Source organism: Punica granatum, chromosome 2, assembly GCF_007655135.1.
Source record: "Punica granatum isolate Tunisia-2019 chromosome 2, ASM765513v2, whole genome shotgun sequence".
In the NCBI taxonomy this organism is placed as follows: Eukaryota; Viridiplantae; Streptophyta; class Magnoliopsida; order Myrtales; family Lythraceae; genus Punica; species Punica granatum.
The window spans coordinates 37,723,387-37,745,456 of NC_045128.1; the positions used below are offsets into that span (position 1 = coordinate 37,723,387).

At 42.7% G+C, this 22,070-nt stretch overlaps 5 protein-coding genes across 6 annotated transcripts; 3 read left to right on the forward strand and 2 right to left on the reverse strand.

Moving 5' to 3' along the window:
- Positions 1–442: 442 nt before the first annotated feature.
- On the reverse strand, positions 443–1,911 carry LOC116197557 (probable carboxylesterase 12). Its single transcript, XM_031527729.1, has 2 exons — positions 1,286–1,911; positions 443–1,071 (listed from the first exon to the last, which is right to left on the reverse strand). The coding sequence occupies exons 1-2, from the start codon at positions 1,829–1,831 to the stop codon at positions 724–726; spliced, it is 894 nt and encodes a 297-aa protein (XP_031383589.1). The 5' UTR covers positions 1,832–1,911; the 3' UTR covers positions 443–723.
- A 4,388-nt stretch (positions 1,912–6,299) lies between these two features.
- Positions 6,300–10,574, forward strand: LOC116193530 (nodulation protein H-like). Its single transcript, XM_031522265.1, has 6 exons — positions 6,300–6,654; positions 7,261–7,496; positions 7,579–7,837; positions 9,514–9,693; positions 9,823–9,978; positions 10,072–10,574. The coding sequence occupies exons 1-6, from the start codon at positions 6,622–6,624 to the stop codon at positions 10,243–10,245; spliced, it is 1,038 nt and encodes a 345-aa protein (XP_031378125.1). The 5' UTR covers positions 6,300–6,621; the 3' UTR covers positions 10,246–10,574.
- Positions 10,575–10,766: 192 nt separating this feature from the next.
- On the forward strand, positions 10,767–14,431 carry LOC116193528 (pentatricopeptide repeat-containing protein At5g39710). Of its 2 annotated transcripts, XM_031522263.1 has the most exons (3): positions 10,767–13,811; positions 13,919–14,015; positions 14,099–14,431. In XM_031522263.1, the coding sequence occupies exon 1, from the start codon at positions 11,267–11,269 to the stop codon at positions 13,520–13,522; it is 2,256 nt and encodes a 751-aa protein (XP_031378123.1). In that variant the 5' UTR covers positions 10,767–11,266; the 3' UTR covers positions 13,523–13,811; positions 13,919–14,015; positions 14,099–14,431. The 2 variants fall into 2 exon arrangements, with proteins under 2 accessions (XP_031378123.1, XP_031378122.1); XM_031522262.1 differs by having other exon boundaries at positions 13,919–14,431.
- A 447-nt stretch (positions 14,432–14,878) lies between these two features.
- Positions 14,879–16,731, reverse strand: LOC116193529 (protein ALP1-like). Its single transcript, XM_031522264.1, has one exon. It carries the CDS (start codon positions 16,433–16,435, stop codon positions 15,113–15,115), a length of 1,323 nt encoding a protein of 440 aa, XP_031378124.1. The 5' UTR covers positions 16,436–16,731; the 3' UTR covers positions 14,879–15,112.
- A 2,038-nt stretch (positions 16,732–18,769) lies between these two features.
- Positions 18,770–22,000, forward strand: LOC116195616 (zinc finger protein ZOP1). Its single transcript, XM_031524903.1, has 6 exons — positions 18,770–19,095; positions 19,568–19,768; positions 20,399–20,495; positions 20,707–20,802; positions 20,899–21,312; positions 21,703–22,000. Exons 1-5 carry the CDS (start codon positions 19,087–19,089, stop codon positions 21,261–21,263), a joined length of 768 nt encoding a protein of 255 aa, XP_031380763.1. The 5' UTR covers positions 18,770–19,086; the 3' UTR covers positions 21,264–21,312; positions 21,703–22,000.
- Positions 22,001–22,070: the final 70 nt, after the last annotated feature.

Below are 22,070 nucleotides of genomic sequence, written 5' to 3' on the forward strand. Positions count from 1 at the left end.
TTTATATCAAAATATTACGCATTTAAAACATTTTATACCCTAAGAGTAATTTACCCTTTTTCTCGCAATAAGCGTCCTTACAAATGGTCCTTATCGGTGTCACGCATCCAATCCACCAATAACTAGATCATCAATTATCTTTATTTAATGCCAATTGGTCCAAGTATGATCGTCATGACAAACTGATCGACGAATCACTGCTTATGTGGTTACCCCGGGAAGGCAAAACAGGATATCCAGCTCGTTCCATCCATCTTTCTCACCTAAAAATTCGGTCTAAATTCCATTCCGTATCCTTTCGAACATATTCAAGCTACAGTCGGACAAGAGAAAGAAATGTAGCAGCCGTGAAACCTAATTCCGAAACCAACTAATGTAAGAAAAGCGTAGCTTCTACATAAATATGAAATGTCGACCGACGGTCAATCTTACAACATCCATTGGCAATCACACGATAGCATTTCAATGATTTCGTGATGGAAGAAGTGACCGGAAAATCAACTTTCCCAGGACATGAGCCCCCGACTCGAGCTGTCTCGAGATTTCGCATTCAAGTCCAGCAGCATTAGCATTAAAACACAGTAGGACAAGTGAACAAGATAAGCTTTATTATCATCCGATAATGAGATAATTTCTCACAAACTGAAACAACCGCACCGTTGGATACGACCCTTTGACACTTCCGGTGGACAATTTACCAGCTACTCACTGGTTCTATAATTTCTATTGCGTGATGAAGGAGACGAACTTGTTCTTCAGCTCGACGGCCTTCTCGTACTTGGGATCGAACAGGTGAAAGCAGTGCTCCTCCCCCAAGTTCTTCACCAGCTCCACACTCCCTCCCCATCCGCTCTTCTTCAGCTCCTCAACGTACCTTATCCCCACCTCCATCAGGTGATCCTTTTCGGCCACGAACACCAGCACCCTCTCGCACCCCAGCCTCGCCAGGTCCTCCTTCGCCGGCTTCAACCTTGGGTCCTCCATCCCGCCGTTCGTGGGGCACATGAAGAGCCACATGTGATCATCTTCCGTGCCCCCAAAGTACGGATGAACCAGTATCGCCCCGACAACCTGCCGAAAACAATTACGTTGCATCATATGGTTAATTGATTTATGTCAAATGTTATGAATCAAACCAATTCTATAAGACACTTGTCCCATGTTGATTATATGCGCAATTATGGTGGAATCGAACAAATTAGACGAAACGGATGCTGTCATCTAATAGACTAGTCTTTTCGGCCCGACTATCTTCCTTTAGTCAATAACAGTCAAGATAAGGCACCTTGGCGCCGGGCAACCCGACCGACCCCACCCGTGCTGCTAAATTGTACAAAATGTTCCCTCCGGCGCTGTCCCCCGCGAGGAAGACTCTGTTGAGATCGGCGTGTTCGGCTATCCAAGGGTCTTGCCTCGTCGCGACCCACTGGAGGGCAGCCCACGAGTCTTCGTAACAGGCCGGAATGGGACGGTCCGGGAAGAGCCCGTACTCCACCGAGACCGCGACGCAGTTGGCCTGAGCGGCCACGGCGGCGACAAAGCTGTGGTATTGGTGGGAGAAGGCGGACTGCATGTGGAAGGCACCGCCGTGGATGTAGAAGAGGAGGGGGAGCTTGCTGCCGCCGGGGGCGGCGGCGGCCTTGGGGAGGAAGAGGCGGACGGAGACGGGCGGGTCGGAGGAGATGGTGACGTCCTTGGAACGGACCCCGGTGGCGGGGTCCTCGAATGGTGGGATCTTCTCGATGGAAGGGAAGAAGAACTTGATGTTGCCGTCCTTGTAGACGTGGAAGAAGCGGAACTTGTGGGCGATCTCGCCGTCGGCGGAGGCCATTGCCGGAGCTGATCAAGAGAAGCTGTCGGATGTGGTAGCTAGTCAGTTGGGGAGTACCGATGATCGACTGATTAAGGAAATGGCTGATTTAATAAAGGGGACGTCTGTCTTTCTCCTCTTCACCCGCTGGTCAAGACTGGTGACGATTGCATATCGCTGTATTTACTGTTTTACCCCCCCTTTTGCATATAATTACTTTATCTTACCTTTATTTATTTACTTTTTGCTTAGAAACGTAATAGATTAAATTAGTTATGTTACTTAGGGAAGGATCATACATTCACGATTCATGTGTAGCCTATGCCACGAATCATGTGATCTTGGGTCTGCTTCGATTTGATAGGTCTCTCATCCAATTAAAGAAAAATCTACAAATAGATAAACCCGAGAAAGAAGATGAGAAAACTCGATTTGTTCGATGCTAGACTAATTGACCGGGGTTGGCCTGCATGTCCAATCTCACTTATGTATAAGTTCGAATGAGGCCCAACTCTTCGACGGATCCTACTCATCATCGAGTTGGGCCTATCCACATCCCAATTCATGTTTAGGTATATCCACGGATAGTATGATCCAACGAAACAATGTCTTTTCATTTTCAAAAAAGATCTCATATTTTCTTCGTCTTCTATCTCAAGGCCACTTAATTATTGACTAGAATAATGATCTCTGCCAGAAGAAAAATAAAAATTGGCCAATTGATTGATATCTTATAATCTTCTGTTAATAATCCAATTCCACATGGGAAGGAAGATGGAAAGGATCGTTCAAAGCAAGATCTATGACTGGCTGGCCCAACAATAACAATGTGTTTGTTTTCGGAGTTAAAGTCACGAATTTGTGATTGTGATTATAGAAGAAGACAAAAATATATGGGGCCCACCAGTTTGACTTTTGAAATATGAAATGAATGGAAGGTATAGATAATTAATTATAATGAGATTGTATTTTAATAATATATGGGGTCCATCAATTTGACTTTTGAAATATGAAATGAATTTGTGATTGTGATTATAGAAGAAGACAAAAATATATGGGGCCCACCAGTTTGACTTTTGAAATATGAAATGAATGGAAGGTATAGATAATTAATTATAATGAGATTGTATTTTAATAATATATGGGGTCCATCAATTTGACTTTTGAAATGTATGTTTTGTTATGTAGTGTTTTGAGTTAAAGTTAAAGTTAAAATTTTAAATCACGACTTTGAAAACAAACGGAGCATTAATAAACTTATATATTCAACCGAGGAAGGAGGGGGAAGGGAATCAAACGTGCAAAATATTCGAATGCTGAACCAGAAAGGCAAAGACAAAACATAAAAATAGTCAAAATGACTCTTATGATGCGCACGGTCGGTCGGGTCGGGCGTCAAACAAACGGACGAACGAATGGCCCGCGACAACACCAGTCCGAAATTCAAACGTGGCATCTCTCTCTCCGGAACTTCGAACTGGGAAAAAAAATTATCAAATTAAAAAAAAAAATCGATTTCGAGCTCTTCTTCTGCTATTTTATATATGATGGAGGCGATGTATTGAAATCAAATTCTTCTACTTGAATAAATAAGTCCTAAAACGTTTAATTTTTTTTATATAGGTCCGGAAAAGTTTAATTTGTATCTGAGGTAAGGTAATAGCTCTAATCAATAATTGAGGTGATTTGTTACGAGCCACTCATTTTGAAATAAAGTCGAAGAAGGTATTAAACCGCCTTGATAGTCGTCCTTCTCACTCATTTCTGCCCTTCCGCGAGTATTGTAGGTCGAATTCTGGACTTGTCTTAGTTTGCGAATATGTAATTTGATTTCCTCTTATTCTTTCAAAATCGAGATCGGGTTTTGGATTCTATAATTGATCTTCTACTTGTTAGAAATGGTCATGATGACAAATTGGTCTACCATATATATATATATATATATATAATATATATATTTCTCCTCAAGAGAAGAAAGTGACAAAATGAATTATTTACGTTAAACGAATGCTAAATCAAAAGATATAGAGGATTAAGAAAAACACATTTTACATATTATATATTATAATTATAGATACAGTTGAATAGAAACTACAATCTATTAAAAATCAAAATTTGTAAGCAAATGAGCCACAATAATACGGTTTTTTCCATTTTAATGTTTAACCAAATGAACCCCGATCACTTGATTCGAGTGACATCCGATAAGCCAACAACAATCAACAATCACATCGAGATTAGGCTTTTCACAAGCTTTGGTCATTTACTCTAAACGTATCTTGTGTGTCATATTCTAACCCGCGGATCCATGTCGACGTGGCGCGTCCTGAAGCGCTTAATACTTACTCGTGAGAAAGAGGTAAGAGCATTAGGGGTGTAAGCAAAGCCCGCCCAACTCAAAAAACAACTCAATTCGACCCCAAAGATCCAAAACCTGGTTTCAAATTCGGCCGGTTCGAACCCCTGTTATTGGTTCTCGGCCAATCATTGAATCAACCCGAAATTAAGGTTAAAAAGAAAAGGAACAAGGGTTTTACATAGACACGAGAACAAAGCAAACTCTAATTCACACACTTCACTCGTCCTCAGTCCTTTTTTTTTTAATAACTCATTCAAATTTCATTAATAGAAGTGATCTCATGAGGCGAAGATCACAAGAGGTTTACAAAAGGATCAGAAACAACCCCTACAACAAAAAACAAGGATAAGCACGAGGAGATAATTACAAAAAAGATACAAGAAAACCCCTACAACTAGACAATAAAATCCGAAATCCTATCAACACCCGATTTGGCTAAATAGTTCGCAAAAACCATTGGATTATCTTGGAGAGTGTTGGTATTAAATCAAAGTGAAGTGCATAGCACATAACTGAATGTCCAAGAGTATGCTACGATATTTCCATAGTAAGCTGGTCGCTTTAGTGAGCCGGGAGAAAGCAATCTTGGAATCCGACACAATGATGAGAGAGGAACCCAGGAAAATGAAGTTCAAAGCAGAGATTTGCAAAGCACGTCCAATTGCAAGCAACTTAGCAAGATTTGAATCTATAATGCCAGAAGAAGATAAGAATAAATAGACAATAAGTCCTTTTGAATCTCTTTTACCCGCAAGACCAGATTTGCCAATTGCAGATCCGTCGGTGTTCCACTTGAACCAGCTAGTAGGTGGGCTGACTAGGAGATTTGAGGATGACTCTTCCTCATACTGGACCAACTACAAATGTCCTCCGAAGAGTTATAAAGATCAGCAGCATAATAAGGAAAATTATCTTTACCCACATAGCAAGTCAATTAACTACCATATGGATCAGATCATCGAGTGTGGCTTCCTTAGCATTGAAAATAGCCTCATTTTCTTGCAAGCCAGATGGACATAGCAATGGCAAAAGATAGCACGGTCCATACCTTTCTCTGAAATTTGCCGACAACGCTCTTCCAACTAATCTTGTCAGGTGCTTCTCGAAATATCTTGCAAGAAATGAGCATTGAGTTAAACTCTTCCGGCATTTTAGACTCGTACTGAAAAGGATCCCGTCTCCAGCGAAAACATCTACCCCCACGAGCATCCTCAAGGAAACCCATATCACTGATTAAAGCCTCATTCTCTAGGGAAATGGGATACAATCTAGGGAAGCATGCCTTCAATGTTGACTCACCAATCCAAGGATCTAGCCCAAACTTTTTATGGATACCATTTCCCACCAAGATGGATAGATTTTGAGAAAGCACTGGAAGAACAAGAGGATCAACTAAACAAGTTCGATAAATGAGAAACTATGGACGTCGAAAAGACGATACACACTGAGAAGGAAACCACAATGAAGAATCCGATTTGTGAATAGTACATATATGACTTTTTCCCATAGAGCATCTCACCTTAACTCGAACCTCTAAAACCACTTAGCTATAAGGGCTCTATTCTTATTTAAAACTGAGACAACACCAGCCCCACCCCCTCTATTTGGGCATGCATATCATTTCCCAATTTGCTAATGCATTTTTTTGTTATCTGTGCAACCACCCTGGAAAGCCCTAAAGATTTTCTCGAGATTATGAGCGACAGATTTTTGGGATAGCACACAACGAAAGGTAATATAGAGGGATACTGCATAAGACCGACTTGAGAAGGGCGAGACGAGCACTCAATTTGTGCTGAGTTTGCTCCTCATCCTCGGACCTCCATCTGCCTCGTCCTCTTGTCCTGCCTTTATAAGTATTCGAATTTGAGATTTTGTTTAAGCGGAACATGCGTCGAATTACCTGAACTAACCTACTAACGCTAGAGAGAGAGAGAGAAAGAGAGAGGTGCTTATGTTAGTTTAATTAACTAATTAATTGAATAATTATTCCATCGAAAAAATTAATTAATTAGTTATTATAAAAAAAACCGGAGTATTATTTATTATATTCCACAGAAAAGAATAAATTATAAATTAATTTAAAAAGAAAATGGCGGAATTATGGTCGGAATTATGGGGATGATGATGATGTCGATGATGCCGAGGCGAAGGTAGACGAACGAACGAAGAAAAGCAACAGCAGGAAGAAAAAGCGGAGCGAGCGTGCAACGGTCGATCCATACGTAGACCGAGGAGAAAAAGCCAGAACAGAGCCGACGCCCCCAACCCACTAAATCAATCATCATTCATCATCAATCATACACCTCCCCACTCACGAGAAAAGCAGCTCTCTCCCCCTCCGACACTCTCTCTCTCCCTCTGATTTCATCAATGGCGAGAGAAAGTTCCTCCTGAGCTGCCAAATGCTCTTCCCGATCTCCTCCCCTCCGCCTCCCTCCTCCGCCCCGACATGGCCGACGATCTCTGCTCCTCCTTCACCAAGGTAATGTACTCATCCCTCTTCTTCCGTCACTTCGGTTTGAGGATTCAGCTTGCGTGAATGTAATGAGCTCCGGCATGTGATTCTGCAAACTATATATTTATTGATAATTATAACTATAATTGCATAATCCAGCTTTGAGCTCCCGTGTGATTTGATTCCTTCCTTCCTTCCTTCCTCCCGGTCAACATTTTTGAAGATCTGCGCATTCAATAATTTAACATATATATCTGTCCCCCCTGCATTCGCGCGATTTATTTAAGTAGGAAGTCTCAGATTCCCTTGCCCTTATTAGCAAAGCCTGACTACTGCTAAGCTGAATCGGAGGCTCGGTCGATTTCGTCGCTCGTCGAATTGTTGTTTGTATCAGCCGTCCGGTCCGATCCGCTCTGCTCGATAAATACTTCCCCTTCCCCCTGTCTGATATTAATGATTAGTAGTTGTGCTTGCGAATGAACAGTAGAACTGTAGAAGTCTCTGATGCTTCTGTTTGATGTATGATTTTCAGTATGGGGACAGGGTAAGGTTGAAATTGTGTTATGTTTGCATCGGCTCGATCACGTGTTTCCAGGGGACAGTATAACCGTAGCTTGTTGCTCCAAAATGCAGGACTGTTTTAACCTAAAGTCTGTCAAGAAGTCGCCCTTGGTGCTTCGTATGATCGTTTTGGTGTTTGCCATGGTATGTGGCGTTTATATTTGCTCCATTTGTCTAAAGCAAATCGGCACCCAAACCACGGCTGGGTTTTTGAATGTGCAAGTGGTTAATAGGCCGTGCGCTGAACCTGCCGTTGAGCCATGGGAAATTCCCTATCTGCACTACCCAAAACCGAAAACTTTTAGCAGGTATGACATTGTATACTACACTTTGGAGGTTAAGCTCTTCGGCTGTTATATCGAACGAATTTCATTTGATGTCTGAATATAGGACGGAATGTGCATGCAATCCTGTCCGGAACTTCGCCATTCTGTCGATGCAGAGGTCTGGAAGTGGATGGTTCGAAACCTTGCTCAATAATCATACCAATATTAGCTCAAATGGGGAAATTTTCTCCGTTAAAATTAGGAGGAGAAATGTCTCTACAATTTTCGAGACTTTGGATAAAATCTATAACCTCGACTGGCTCAGTAGTGCCTCAAAGAATGAGTGCACAGCTGCTGTTGGCCTGAAGTGGATGCTCAATCAGGTGAGTATGCCTCAGTTGTTTCTTATAATTTGTTAAGTTAATGATTGACTTTGAAGTCTCGCTTGGGAATAGTTTAATGAATCTGCTGCCTTTTCTGATTACTGTACTGGCATATAATAGATATTCAAGGTACCCCGTAGGCACTCTCACATTAGTAACCCAGGATGCATTAATTTAACGGGATTAATAAATTCTCCATCAGGTTCAGGCTGTGAAATAATGAGTAAAAAGACCAAATTTCGGTCTTCTTAGAATTCTGAGTTCCTTCTTTTTGTCTTAAAATAAAATTTTGGCCGAGCAAAAACATAACCTTAATGGTATGAGTTGTTTATTACATTTGAGTGGATAGCCTCACTGTTTGTTCTTTAATTCTTTTGGCGTCAATTAATTTATTATTATGACATGTAAAGCTCGCCTAATCTGAGATGAATTTTAATATTTTGTTGCAGACTATGGGAATAGTTTAATGAAGTCTCGCTTGGGAATAGTTTAATGAATCTGCTGCCTTTTCTGATTACTGTACTGGCATATAATAGATATTCGAGGTACCCAATAGGCACTCTCACATTATTAACCCAGGATGCATTAATTTAACGGGGATTAATAAATTCTCATCAGGTTCTGGCTGTGAGATAATGAGTAAAAAGACCAAATTTCGGTCATCTGTTGGTTTGGATGTTTATGCATCTTATAATTCTGAGTTCCTTCTCTTTGTCTTGAAATAAATTTTGGCCGAGCAAAAACATAACCTTAATACTATGAGTTGTTCACTACATTTGAATGGATAGCCTCACTGTTTGTTCTTTAATTCTTTTGGCGTCAATTAATTTATTATTATGACATGTAAAGCTTGCCTAATCTGAGATGGACTTTAATATTTTGTTGTAGACTATGGGGCTGCTTCAATTTTTGGTGTATATTTGCATTGCTTGTTTACTATCTGAATATGAAACATTGTTGCTCCGTGTTCTGTAGATCTAACTGGCCCAATAACCGCTGTTAAGATGCGACTGTATACTTATAGATTTCCTTTTAGTGTTGGAAACCCATAGATAAGCACTAAGTGCTATCTGCTGTCCCTAGTTTAGTTCTTGTTAACGTTATTATCAACAGATGTTGATCTAAAGCTTCAAGCATGACCACCGTACATATCTATGATACATGTTTTGTCAACCTCCAATGAGGTTGTCATATATTGGGGTTTGAGGTTTCTGTTTGCTTAGATCCGCTAGAGGATCTGCTACTAACCGAGCATGAATTCTTCAGCTTAGTTATACAGTCCCTTTTTTCCTTACTGCCTTTTTTTCCTTCTCTCTCTTTATTATTATTATTATTATTATTATTATTTTGTTCTTATCTGTTATATGAACTTGTTGGAAATTTAGTTAAGCAAATTGCATCCTGTGATTTCTGCATCTTTCACGCCTTTATTCAGCTGTTAGGGTGCTTTTTATTTTTTGCCCCCACTATGCTTATGTTTATATATTTCGCGCATGAACTACTCAAGTAATTAATTCTTCGTATCATTGTCAAGATTTTAAGTCGTAAAATGGATCATGAATTAAGCAAGCAATATCTCTGAGGCAGAATAGTGTTTTTATTTTCCCTTTCCTATTATGAAACGGTAGCATAAACAGTCTATTTTCTCTTTTCCCTTTGTGTGTTGGTTACTGCAGGGGCTCATGCAGCACCACAAAGAGATAGTAGACTACTTTAAGACCAATGGTGTCTCAGCAATATTTCTCTTCAGAAGAAATCTGTTGCGGAGGATGATATCAGTTCTTGCAAATTCTTATGATCGTGATAACAAATTACTGAACGGCACTCACAAGTCTCACGTGCATTCACCCCATGAGGTCTTGTCCTCTCTCTCTCTCTCTCTCCCCGTCTCTCTCTCTCTGTGTATTCTTTGTCAACGGAGCTTTATCTAATATAATGCACAACCTAGTTGTATTCACTTAATGACTTGCTGAATATGATTCCAGGCAGAGATCCTTGCAAGCTACAAACCTACATTGAATGCTACATTACTGATAAAAGACTTGAAGCAAGTACAAGATACAACTGCTAAAGCTCTGGAGTACTTCAAGAGCACTCGGCATATTGTGCTGTACTATGAGGACATAGTGAAAAACCGCACAGTAAGAAAAACGACCTTGATCAAACACTCATTCTCTGCTTACTTAGCTGATTTTGGGTTAATTTTCTTTCTTATTTGCTTTTACATCTTGCAGAAATTGGTAGATGTGCTAGAGTTCCTCAAGGTTCCCTATCGGGAGCTAAAGAGCCGGCAGGTGAAGATACATAAAGGTTCCTTGTCCAGTCAGGTCCAGAACTGGGATGATGTCCAGAAGACCCTTAAAGGAACGGAGTATGAGAGCTTTCTCCACGCAGATTATCGGAAGTGAAGCTTCAAGATTTTTTGTATATCCTCTGCTCTTAAATTAACTTTTCCAAAATTTTCCCGACGATTATTTCGACCTGTTAGTTCCCCAAGCAGGTGCCAGCTGAGGTTGTCAACCCTCGAAAAGTTTTGGCCGTTGCAGCTGCTGCAGTTTTGCTACGCATTTAGACTCTTCTCTGAAAATGACTTCTTCCACCATTCAATTGATTCTTTCGTCCTATGATTGTACTGACAACAGATGTGCAAAGAAAAGGAATTTGTGAGTTATTAGAACTGTTGAAGTAGCGCTAAGGTTTGACATTGCAATGTATTTCCTCAGACGTTTTGACTTTCCACAGTTTCTTGCAATTATTTGGATGAATGTTATAGGTTGGGATCCTTTATCGGAGATCTTAAGACCGACTCGGCACCTCAAACAAGCTGCTCGGGAGGGGCTTTAGTGCATATTAATCGGTTGATACTGAAGATCAGCAACATTTGGGTTTGTGTGTAAACGTTACATGGATGAAATCCCACCTGCATTTTCTTTACCTCGACTTTATCTTCAGGTTTTTGTTAAGTTCGGATTTAAGTTCCGGTGTCTGTCTTCAGAGATGGACCTGAGAGAAAACCTGCCCCAACAGCCAAACAAAGGGGTATAGCTCGAGATTTGGTAGGGTCGATCTATCTTATTCGAATCTTGGAATGTGATCGGGTGCTTATCTGATGATCTAGAGAGGGAAATCATCGGGGAAAGGGATGATAGAATTTTCCTGAGTTTGTAATATGAAGGAAAGGGAAGAAAAGACAACTTTTCTTTCGATGCGTTCGGTATCCGGAAATTCAATTCAACCCGACTAACTAATCAAGAGCATGCCAAGAAAAAAACATCTATATGAGGAGTTTTTTCTTTTTTGTTCCCTCGCGCCTGCGGTTCATGAGCAACCGACAACCGTGACCTGAACGAAGGGTTTCCGCTTCCGTCGTCTTCCTCCCTCCTCCCGCCAGCGAATGTCCGACGAGCCCTGTCTCCGGAAATTACACAAATGCCACTCCCCATGCCCCGAATTCACCGGCGTCCACCTTCTCCCCTCTTCTCCCCGCCCGACGCTCTCCTCGCCGACAAGGCAATCACGTACCTCAGGCGCCACCCCCACTGCCTCAGCTACCTCTCCCGCATCTTCACCCCTGAGGCCGCCTCCGCTTTGCTCCTCAAATCCCAGAACGACCAGTCCCTGACACTGAAGTTCGTCGGCTGGGCCAGGCCCCATCGGTTCTTCAACCCCTACTGCAAGTGCCTCGCGCTCCACGTCCTCACCCGCTTCAAGCTCTACAAGACCGCCCAGTCACTCGCGGAGGCCCTCGCGCTCGAGACGCAGGGCGAGCCCGAGGACCCGGTATTTTCGCATCTTAGAGATTCCCATGACCTGTGCAGTTCCAGCTCCTCCGTGTTTGATCTGGTCGTGAAGTCCTATTCTCACTTGCATATGGTCGACAGAGCTCGGGACTTCGTCGGCCGAGTGAAGTCTCACGGGTTTATGCCCGGTGTCCTCTCGTATAATGCGATTTTGGATGCCATGATTAGATCTAGGAAGTCGGTTAAGTCCGTTGAAGAGGTATATGGGGACATGACTAAGACTGGGATTTCGCCGAATGTGTTTACCTACAACATTCTGATGAGGGGTTTCTGCGGAGCGGGGAACATGGAAATGGGTTTGAGTATTTTCAGGGAAATGGAGAATAAGGGTTGTTTGCCGAATGTGGTCACTTACAATACCTTGATTGATGCGTATTGCAAATCAGGGAAGATTGGTGCTGCGAATGAATTGTTGAGATCAATGGAGTCGAAGAACTTGGAGCCGAATTTGATTTCATATAACATGATCATCAACGGGCTGTGTCGAGGAGGGAGGATGAAGGAGACCAGTGAGGTTCTCAGCAGAATGAGCCGGTATGGTTTGGTTCCCGACGAGGTTACATATAATACCCTTGTGAACGGGTATTGTAAGGAGGGTAACTTTCATGAAGCGCTTATGTTGCATGCCGAGATGCTAAGAAATGGGCTATCGCCCAATGTGATTACTTACACTTCCTTGATTAATAGCATGTGTAAGGCTAGGAATCTAAACAGGGCAATGGAGTTTCTTGATCAGATGCGTAACCGGGGGCTGCATCCTAATCAGATGACCTACACGACATTGATCGATGGTTTCTCACAACAGGGGTTTTTGAAAGAGGCGTACCGGGTGGTGGAGGAAATGAGGGAGAATGGATTCTCACCTACCATTGTTACATACAATGCTCTGATTAACGGACATTGCGTGTTGGGAAGAATGGAGGAAGCTATTGGAGTTATTCGTGATATGGAGAAAGATGGGATTGCTCCTGATGTTGTCAGCTACTGTACGGTTATAGCTGGATTCTGCAAGCACCGGGATTTGGATAAGGCATTTGAAATGAAAAGGGAGATGTCCGATAAGGGCATCGCAGCTGATGCCATCACTTATTCATCTCTAATTCAAGGGCTTTGTGGAATGAGAAGACTTGCCGAAGCTTGTGACCTCTTTCAAGAAATGTTCCGGGTTGGACTATTTCCTGATGAATATGCTTACACAACCCTAATAAATGCGTATTGTGCAGAAGGGAATCTGAGTGAGGCTATGGTCTTGCACAATGAGATGATCAGGAAAGGTTTCCTTCCCGATGTGGTAACCTACAGTGTCCTGATCAATGGACTCAATAAAAAAGCCCGGACAAGAGAAGCCAAGAGGCTTCTGCTTAAATTGTTCTATGATGAATCCGTTCCAGATGATGTCACATATGATACGCTGATAGAAAATTGCGCAGGTGTGGAATTCGAAAGTGTGGTAGCTCTGCTGAAAGGGTTCTGTATGAAGGGTCTGATGAACGAAGCAGATAGAGTTTTCAATTCAATGCTTCAGAGGAATTATAAACCTAATGAAGCAGTTTATAATATCATCATACACGGTCATTGCAGGGGAGGAAGCGTTCAGAAGGCATTTAGTTTGTACAAGGAAATGGTTCGTGAAGGTCTTGTCCCTCATACTGTTACCGTTATGGCACTAATTAAAGCACTGCATGGGAAGGAGATGAATGATGAGTTGACCAAAGTTATCGGGAACACAATGAGAAGCTGTAAGCTTGCTGATGCTGAACTTGCTAAGGTCCTTGTTGAGATCAACCATAAGGAAGGAAATATGGATGCCTTGTTCAATGTGCTATCCGAGATGGCAAGGAACGGGCTCCTTCCGAACAGTGGAAGAACCGCTTATGCTGGGTGATGGTTTGGAGATAAATCAAAATGATATACCTTAGGGATGATAGGATCGTGAAGATAAAGGTGCGCTTGAAATGGTTTATGTGGTTTCACGATCGGGTTTCGACAGAACCCCCAGAAAACTGTTATCATCATTGCAAGGGAGCACCTTTACTACGATCAGAACCCCCAGAAAAATGTTATCATCATTGCAAGGGAGCACCTTTACTATGCCGATAGCCATTTGGACTTCATGTGAAAATTCTTCTCATACATTGCTTCTGAAACATTCAAAGTGTCAAACAGACTGATTGGTAAGAAAGATGATTACAATCCTTTTCTCTGTTAGATTTTCTTCAAAGACAAGCAAGTTATGCTTTTCGTGTGTGGGATTTCTAAATTTCAGTTGCTTTTGGCTTAGGTATACTCATTGACCGAGTTGTGCCGCTTGACTGGAGTAAACCGCGGATGGAGGCGCTTCAGTATGTATATTGCAGGCTCTGTGCAAATGAGTGGGCGTAAATGCTTCGTCCCCTGTATAATGCTGTGCATCGATAATTCTTACTTGTCTGTAAGATCATTGGAATTCTTCTTGTTACAGAATCCTTACTGGAATTGCCGACGGAGTCTTATGACGACTGCAAAAAGGCTTGGGATCAATATCTGGGTCTTATTGCATTTCTAGAAGGGATTACAAACGGGGGTAGAAACCTCTGAATTTGCAGGTCCTTTGTTGTGTATAGGTTTTCTTCTTTGGGCTCTGGTTGGTTTCTGATAGGCTTTGATGTAAGGGTGGCGGCTCACCATCATTCTCATAGCAGAGTATTATCGTTAGAGAACACTGGTCGAGATGAATGAAAGTATGATCTCAGACAGAACTGTCTTTCCAGTTGATATATAAGGCTTCATGGCATACCTGTTGGAAGTTTCACCACTATATAGAACAGAGAATTCTTTGTTTCCTCCAACTAGCACTGAACAGGGCAGACTGCAAAGGCAATTCGAATGGAGGCTACAGCGTAATAGTCAGATAATTGGAGCGAACAACCAATTTTCAATTCCTAACCAACCATCTTCCGAATCCGGAAACTGACGACTCAAGATACGGGCCTCTGCAAACCAAAGATAACCTTTGATCTCTCTCTCCATACATGTGAAACTAAAGGCCATAACACAGAATACAATTCACGAACAAGAATCCATCTAGAAAAGACGTTCATTCTTTTATATTCCTGCATAAGCGGCCTCCCCAACGATCCCTGCCTGCTGTTTATGCTATGCCAACCTGAAAACTCCCCAACCAATCCAACGAGGAAAGCTTGCTACGCTACGCTACTAAGGAAAAATAGAGCATACCAATCAGCAAACGCGACTCTCAACGTGATACGCAACAATCGAGTCGAGGCAACTACCATTACAGATTTCTTTTAATGAATCTCCATCCCCAAGTTAGCGTACAGAGTCACAACTTACACTACCTAATAACGCATCTACTTCAAACATCAGGAAACTCAACAAAGACAAGAAACAGAGCACCAACATATCGTGAACGGGTCAGTCAGGACCAGACAGAACCTTATTCCTTACATAGCTTGATGACAAACCGTCAAATCTACTACCTTGCCGAGAGCCGGTGGTGCAAGTCATCAGCCAATGCCTGTCGCAAGTTCTGGCCATGATAGTAAAAGGACTTCTCATTCTCGAGCAGTCTAGTAGGGGCCCCACTCTCATCGGGCTCCCTCCACAGTTCGGGCTCGGGTTCTCTCGCAATCTGGCACAAATTATGCAGAACGCAGCATGCAACAATCGTCTGCGGCACGTGATTAAGGCCGACATTCAAGTCCTGCAGGATCTTCCACCGCCCTTTTAGAAGTTCAATAGCTTCCACCACAACGGACCTGCCTTTCATTAGCATACCGTCGAAGAGGTTCTGGGCAGGAGTCCCAGTCCCTTTCGAGTTGAAGGGCGTCATCAAGAATGGCATTAAGGGATAGCACCAATCCCCGACTATGTAAGGTCGAATATGCTGACCCCGGACATTGATGGCCTTGTCCCACACAATATCACCCGAAACCAGCCTATTGTAGAACAGACTATCCCGAAAATGGGTGGCATCATCGGTGCCCCCTGGGGCCTTAACACAGACATCCCAGAACATTTTCTTGTGATCGGAAACAACCTGGAGCAGAACGGAGTCATACCCATATCGGCATCGATAGGCATTCGAGGAGACGCGACCGATTTTGACGGGGCTCCCGTCAATGGCCCCGCAGACATTGGGGAGGGAAGTGAGCTCCTCGAAGGCCTGAGTGGCCTCGATCAGGCGGCGGCGGGACACGGGGATCTTGATGAACTCAGGGTAGAGCTTGGTGGATAGGAGGCGGGTGACCATGTTGGTGATCTTGGAGACAAGAAAGGAGTCAAGAGAATAGCGGGCAGCTAGGGTTTTAGCCGAGTAGCCGTGGGAGAGGCGGGAGAGGACCATGGCCACGGCATAGTCGGAGGGGAGGGAGAGGTTGGAAGCGGCGATGAAAGGGCGGAGCTTGTCGACGACGGTGGTGAAGACAGGGTAGGAGAGGCCGTAGAGGGACCGCCACTGGGCGTCGCGGAGGGGAGGCTCGAGGGACCAGATGTGCTCGGTGGAGAGGGCGCGGAAGGCGGAGATGGAGAAGTCCGGGGAAGGGGATGCCGGAGGGGACTTGCGCTTGGAGGGTTTAGATGGCTTGGAGGGTTTGGGGGAGGAGAGGGAGAGGAGGGAGGCGAGGGTGAGGAACAGTAGGGGCGCGGCGGTGGAGGAGGAGGAGAGGGGGGAGGTGGGGGAGCAGGAGGCGGCGGCGGAAGCGGCGGAGGAAGGGGCAAAGAGGAGGTTGGTGGTGGGGTCGAGGTGTGTGTGGAGGTGGAGGAGGTTCGACAGCATCAACATCAACGAATCGTCCATTTCGGATTCGGATCGAGGGATTGGACGATTAGGGTTTCTGAGGAAAGTGACGAAGAAGAAGAAGAGGAGCTTTGAAGGGAAAGGGAAAGAGAAGAGACGACGGAGGAGCGGTGGCGGGGCAGGCGGCTCTGGGCGGCCGGCCGTATTTGGGGGAGACACTGTCCCTTTCACTTTGCTTTCTGTCTCCCACCGGGAAGGTCCCGTCGCGGCCCCGGTGCTTTTTTCCTTTCAACAGCAAATACTTTCTGTTGATTTCAATTCTCTCCCTGTAGTTCGGAAAGTATTTCAAAGAACTCCTTATCAGTTCAGGAAAAGCCGTAACATGCGGTCGGTCGAAGCAAACATGGTTAGCTTGTTTGGATTGCGGGTTATGACGGGTAGGGTGTTACTTATGTCCCGGCCCGTGCTTTTTCCTTTCAACAGCAAATACTTTCTGTTGGTTTCAATTCTCTCCTTGTGCTTCGGAAAATATTTCAAAGAACTCCTTATCGGTTCGGAAAAAGCCGTATTATGTGGATGGTCGAATCAAACATGGTTAGCTTGTTTGGATTTGCAAGCTATGTAGGGTTGGGTCTTACTTATGGGTATGAAACTCTCCATAATCATCTATAATTTATCCCTTTATAACCCGCCATAACTTGCAATTCCAACAATTGTGTAGAGTCCGACGGAGGCTATATAGCTCTACATTTTTAGAGAAATTAAAATACATAGTATTAAATAAAAAAATTTCATGAATTATGCATTTTTTCACAAATTTTATATTTTGTTGGCTATTACTTTCGTTCCGTTGTATCTTTTTGTCATTTCATAACATTTTCAATGCATATGCGGCTAATTATATGAACCGGATTTTTATTTATTTAACTTTTAAAGTATATCTTATGATCATTTTTCTTGCAATGACTTATTCTCTTAATCTTTTTATTTCAATTGTAATTTGAAATATTCAATTGTAAAAAATTTAATTACAATTGGGAACCAATTCTCATTCAACTTATTTTGTTAAAATACTTTTAATACCCTTTGTTTTAATTGAATTTTCTTTTAATTATAATTATTACAAAATTTAGTTATATTTAATTACATTTATTGCGCTTAACTCAATTTTAGTGTCCACTAACAATTTGCTCCCATCAATTTTGTCAATGTTTTGGCCCTTAAAAAAAATTGCCAACGAATTCGTCATGAATCTCCATTCCATCTAATGTTCTAGTCCAACCGTGAGCACGTAAAAACCTGACGGAAATCTTACGCCTCTGACATTGACGTAACGGAGTCACAAATATATTTTAAACACCCCCCTCCCCTCAGTGAGAACGACGTCGTTCTCGTCATCCCTTCCCCTCCAAAAAACCAAACGACGTCATTTAGCCTATTTGGAAATTAAAAAATAAAATAAAGGGATAATCACACCAAATATCATGAACTTGCACCATTTTTCTAAATATAGCATTAACTCTAAATTTCCCATATATAGCAGGACGTTACTCCCGTTAGACAAAAAATGTCACTCGTCAATAATTCCGTCACGGTTCATGACGTGGCAATAAACGGCAATCAACGTGGTCCTCTCTTCACCTAGCTAATTTTTTTATAAAAATCCATACTTTTTCTTTTTTGAAATTTTGGCCCAAAACTTTCTTGGAGGTGTGGGTAAGCTCCTGACCCCGACTATGGGCTCCATGCCGACCCTCGAGCCCCTAGGCAAGGTGGCCTAAGTTCGGCCACCTCGCCGGAGGGATCAAGGGCCGACGGGGGAGGCCCAGGCCTGATCAGGGCCCCCTCTCCTGTTCCCTGTTTTTCTAAAAAAAATGAAAAATGGGGGAAGAGGTGAGGGGAAGCCCCTAGACGGGTTAGGGCCCCCTCCCGTCTTCCCCTGATTTTCTGATAGAAAAACAGGGGAAGAGGGGAGGGGGTCCCGACCCGGCTGGGGGCTCCCCCATTGGCCCTCGAACCATCCGGCGAGGTGGCCGGACTCAGGTCACCTTGCCTGGGGGGTCGTGGGCCAATGGGGAGCCCTCAGTCGAGTCGGGCCCTCAGTCAAGTCGGGCCCCTGCCCATTCCTTCCTTGCATCCCTTCCCCCTTTCTCGGTTTTTCTAAAAAAGTTTTGGATCAAAATTTCAAAAAAGAAAAAATATAGATTTTTTTGAAACACCGCCTAAGTGAAAAGGGTCACTTGTTATTTTATTGGAGGTTAAAAATCATTAGACTATCGTTTATTGTCACATTATGAACAGTGATGAAATTATTAATGGATAATATTTTTGGTTTGACGGGATAATGTCCTGTTATATTTATGAAATTTAAGAGTTAATGCTATATTCGGAAAAACGGTTCAACTTCGTGATAATTATTCTAAAATAAAATAAAGAGCGGTGGAGGACGGTAGACATCTGCGAGCTGCAATCGTCAGGGCTGGGAGGACGTCGTCGGCAAGGAGGCCCCACGATCGCCGCAGATCAGTGAGTCAGTGAGGAGGTGGCACGAGGTCGAACCTGGCGGAGGAGCGTGCAATTAGGGTTAAATTGTCCCTCTTCTAAATCAAATCACTGAAATCCCTACTTCAAGTGAGAGAATTGAACCATTTCGTTAGCAAATTTTCCCTCTTCTTCTTCTTCGAATTCGAAGATTGTAAGAAACTGCAGTCATGACTGAGGTAAATCTTCGTCCCTACCCTGACTCTCTTTTCCTTTCAAAAGATCGCAACTCAAAGTCTTGATTGAACCAAACTGAAATGAATTGAATTCTAATCAGTTCGCATAAGAACTGATCCCAAACGATTTGCGAAATGAATTTTTTTTTTTCAATTGGGTTATCTTTGCGGGCGTGATGTGATGAAGCTGGAGTAAGGTTTTGATTGAAGAACGGATACGAAAAATATTCAGATTCATTGTGTTTGATCTCAGTGAGATAATGAATTTCACCTGTGTAGGAATTTTATGCTTACTGAACATCTGGGTAAAGCTTATGTTGAATTGAATGGTTTCTCTTTCAGCATCGAGAATCTGTCGGACGGTTCAGTATTGTTGCAGCCGTCAATTCTGGAAATTTCAGCTTATATGCAGATTAATTGCTTATCAATGTCTTGCTCGTTAATTGATTGATTGGTGTATGTTTCGATCGTACAGTATTGGGTGAGTCAAGGCAATAAATGGTGCGACTTCTGCAAGATCTTCATATCAAACAATCCGGCCTCCATCAGAAACCATGAACTTGGTCAGCGGCACAAGGATAATGTCGCTAAGAAGCTCGATGATATGAGAAAAGATAAGGCTGCAAAAGAGAAACAACAGCAAGAAGCGGCTCGTGCCATCCAGCAAATTGAAGCTGTAAGTATCAGTTGGTAAGACTTCTTTTATTGACAACTTAAGTTCACACTTTCCAGCCCTTCTCGTCTTTCTATAATATTTACCTTTAGAGCTCTCTTTTATGAGGAGCGGTAGATTGTGGAGAGATTGGGTTCTTCTCCATAATTTGTAGACATATTCTTACCATAGATCGGACGATCAGAGAAAACATTTGAACTCCTTTATGTTAGAGTTCCAATAGCACTACCATCACTACCAGTGCCATAGATTGACTCTTGTAACTAGAGGTTGGTTCCATTTCTCTTCCGATTGCATTAGACCATTGTATCCACATTGTACTAACATAATGAAGTGAGTGTACCTATAGATTTTGTATGTAGGTATCTGTTTATGGTCATGGGGCATGTTTATCCCAATTACACTTGTTTCATGCATGGACTCTAGTTGAGTTTACTAAGGGCCATTGGGATGTTAGCTAAGTTCAATAGAGTGGTGTAGCTTAAAAGTTCAGGTTGAATGTGCTGCCAGTTCATGGCTCAAATTGTGGAGAAGCAACTTAGCTTGTATGGAGTTATTTAGCACATAAAACACTTTTCGCCATATTCCTAATCTTAGATTATATTCTTTTCATTCATTTGATTTCTTTGCCAGAAAGCTAAACGAAGCTACCAGAAGGACGTAGCAACTTTCCAGGAAACGAGAGATACCAATGTACAAGCATTAGAGGTTGGAGTAGATGGCGAAGAGAGTAAGTCCTGAAGACATGATACTTCTCATATTGATATAGCATAGAAACACTACTTCGGTGGAGTTTTTCCTTCTTCATATATTCAGGTTGCATAATCAATGGTTGTTTGAGAGCTTTACTTGATGCCATGGTTTTGGACAGCGAATTTTTTATTAGAAGACGTGTAGCCATCTGTTAAGCTCTAATCAAGTACTCCTCTAACTTTTGACAGGATGGAAATTTGATAGCACTTCTGGCTATTACTACAATCAGGGCACTGGGCTTTACTATGATCCAAAATCAGGCTTCTACTATTCTGAAGCCATAGGTGTGAGCAGGACTGATATGCTCTCTTTTTATTCCCCTCTCTGGAAATTCGTTTAGGCAGATTATCTCATGCTCGGTCTCTGCTTTGATTTAACAGGAAAGTGGGTGACACAGGAAGAGGCTTATGCTTCAATCCCAGCTTCAGCTGACAGTAAAATTAAGGCACCCATTGTTGGAAAGCCAGCCTCAGTATCAAAGGAAAGTAAAGCTACAGAGAAAGATGATAACTCTAAGTTGCAGAAGGGTCCTCCGCCTGGGCCTGTTGTTTCTAGCTCATTGAATCCCATGAGATCATCCAAAGGCGCTGCCCCTTCTTCTCTAGCTGTCAAAAGGAAGAGACAAGATGGGAAGCCGAAGGCCATATCTAAAGAAGAGGCGGCGGCCCTGAAGGCAAGGGAGGCTGCAAAAAAGAGGGTTGAAGAGAGAGAGAAGCCATATCTCGGTCTTTACGGATCTCGCTGATTAGGAGGTTGAAATGAATCAGGGCTGACTCACTTTCGCCATGGAGCAGGTACTCCTTCTGCGTGTTGACCTTTGACCTGAGTTTTCAATTTCCGCCGGCTGTTGTACTGGAAAAGCTGTGATAGTTTTCCAATTAAATTGTGGATTTTCAATTTCACTTCGTGATCTGATAAACGCCGTGGTTTGGAGAAAAGATTGTTCTCATTAGATATGGAAGGAAGGGGACTTAATGTAAGTGCTTAATGAAATTGGAGTTCTTTTATTTCTCGTCCTCAAAGTTTGGTTTTCATCGTGGTATACTGTATTATCAGGTTCCTTTCCAAGAAAAAGAATTGCAAGGTCGCTGGATGCTATTGTGCCGTTACCATTTGGCATCACCATGTCATTCTATTTTCTCTTCATTTTATTTATGGGAAAATACTTTTCCTCTGTTTCGCAGGATGCCGAATCCCTGATCAATATGGATTGCCCATCATTTGTTAGAAAATTACAGCCATGCCACCGTGCATTGTAGCACTAATATTCGGCGGATTTGGTCAGCACAAATAGCATTGCTCTTTATTTGCAGAATGTGTCATGTTGAAGTAATGTTGGTTGGTGCCTTTGCCACCAATCTGTCTTTTCTTGGAATTGATGGTTTGGTCATTAGAAACAATCACTTGACCAGTCAAGTGCTAGAAATTGAAATTTTTGCTTGAAAATTCAGATTGAATGGACTAGAGTTGATTTTAATCTCATCATTAAAATTGTGCACAAGGACACCAAAGTTCAGTGCATGGTGTCTAATGGAGCTTGAATGAGACGCAA

Excerpts from the sequence above, each read along its gene's own strand:
- LOC116197557 (XM_031527729.1), bottom strand. The coding sequence starts at position 1,831 with ATGGCCTCCGCCGACGGCGAGATCGCCCACAAGTTCCGCTTCTTCCAC. Across the intron at positions 1,072-1,285 it reads TCGGGTTGCCCGGCGCCAAG|GTTGTCGGGGCGATACTGGT; the intron begins GTGCCTTATCTT and ends TGTTTTCGGCAG.
- LOC116193530 (XM_031522265.1), top strand. The coding sequence starts at position 6,622 with ATGGCCGACGATCTCTGCTCCTCCTTCACCAAG. Across the intron at positions 6,655-7,260 it reads TCTGCTCCTCCTTCACCAAG|GACTGTTTTAACCTAAAGTC; the intron begins GTAATGTACTCA and ends TCCAAAATGCAG. Across the intron at positions 7,838-9,513 it reads TGAAGTGGATGCTCAATCAG|GGGCTCATGCAGCACCACAA; the intron begins GTGAGTATGCCT and ends TGGTTACTGCAG.
- LOC116193528 (XM_031522262.1), top strand. The coding sequence starts at position 11,267 with ATGCCACTCCCCATGCCCCGAATTCACCGGCGTCCACCTTCTCCCCTC.
- LOC116193529 (XM_031522264.1), bottom strand. The coding sequence starts at position 16,435 with ATGGACGATTCGTTGATGTTGATGCTGTCGAACCTCCTCCACCTCCAC.
- LOC116195616 (XM_031524903.1), top strand. Across the intron at positions 19,769-20,398 it reads CCATCCAGCAAATTGAAGCT|AAAGCTAAACGAAGCTACCA; the intron begins GTAAGTATCAGT and ends TTTCTTTGCCAG. Across the intron at positions 20,803-20,898 it reads CTACTATTCTGAAGCCATAG|GAAAGTGGGTGACACAGGAA; the intron begins GTGTGAGCAGGA and ends TTGATTTAACAG.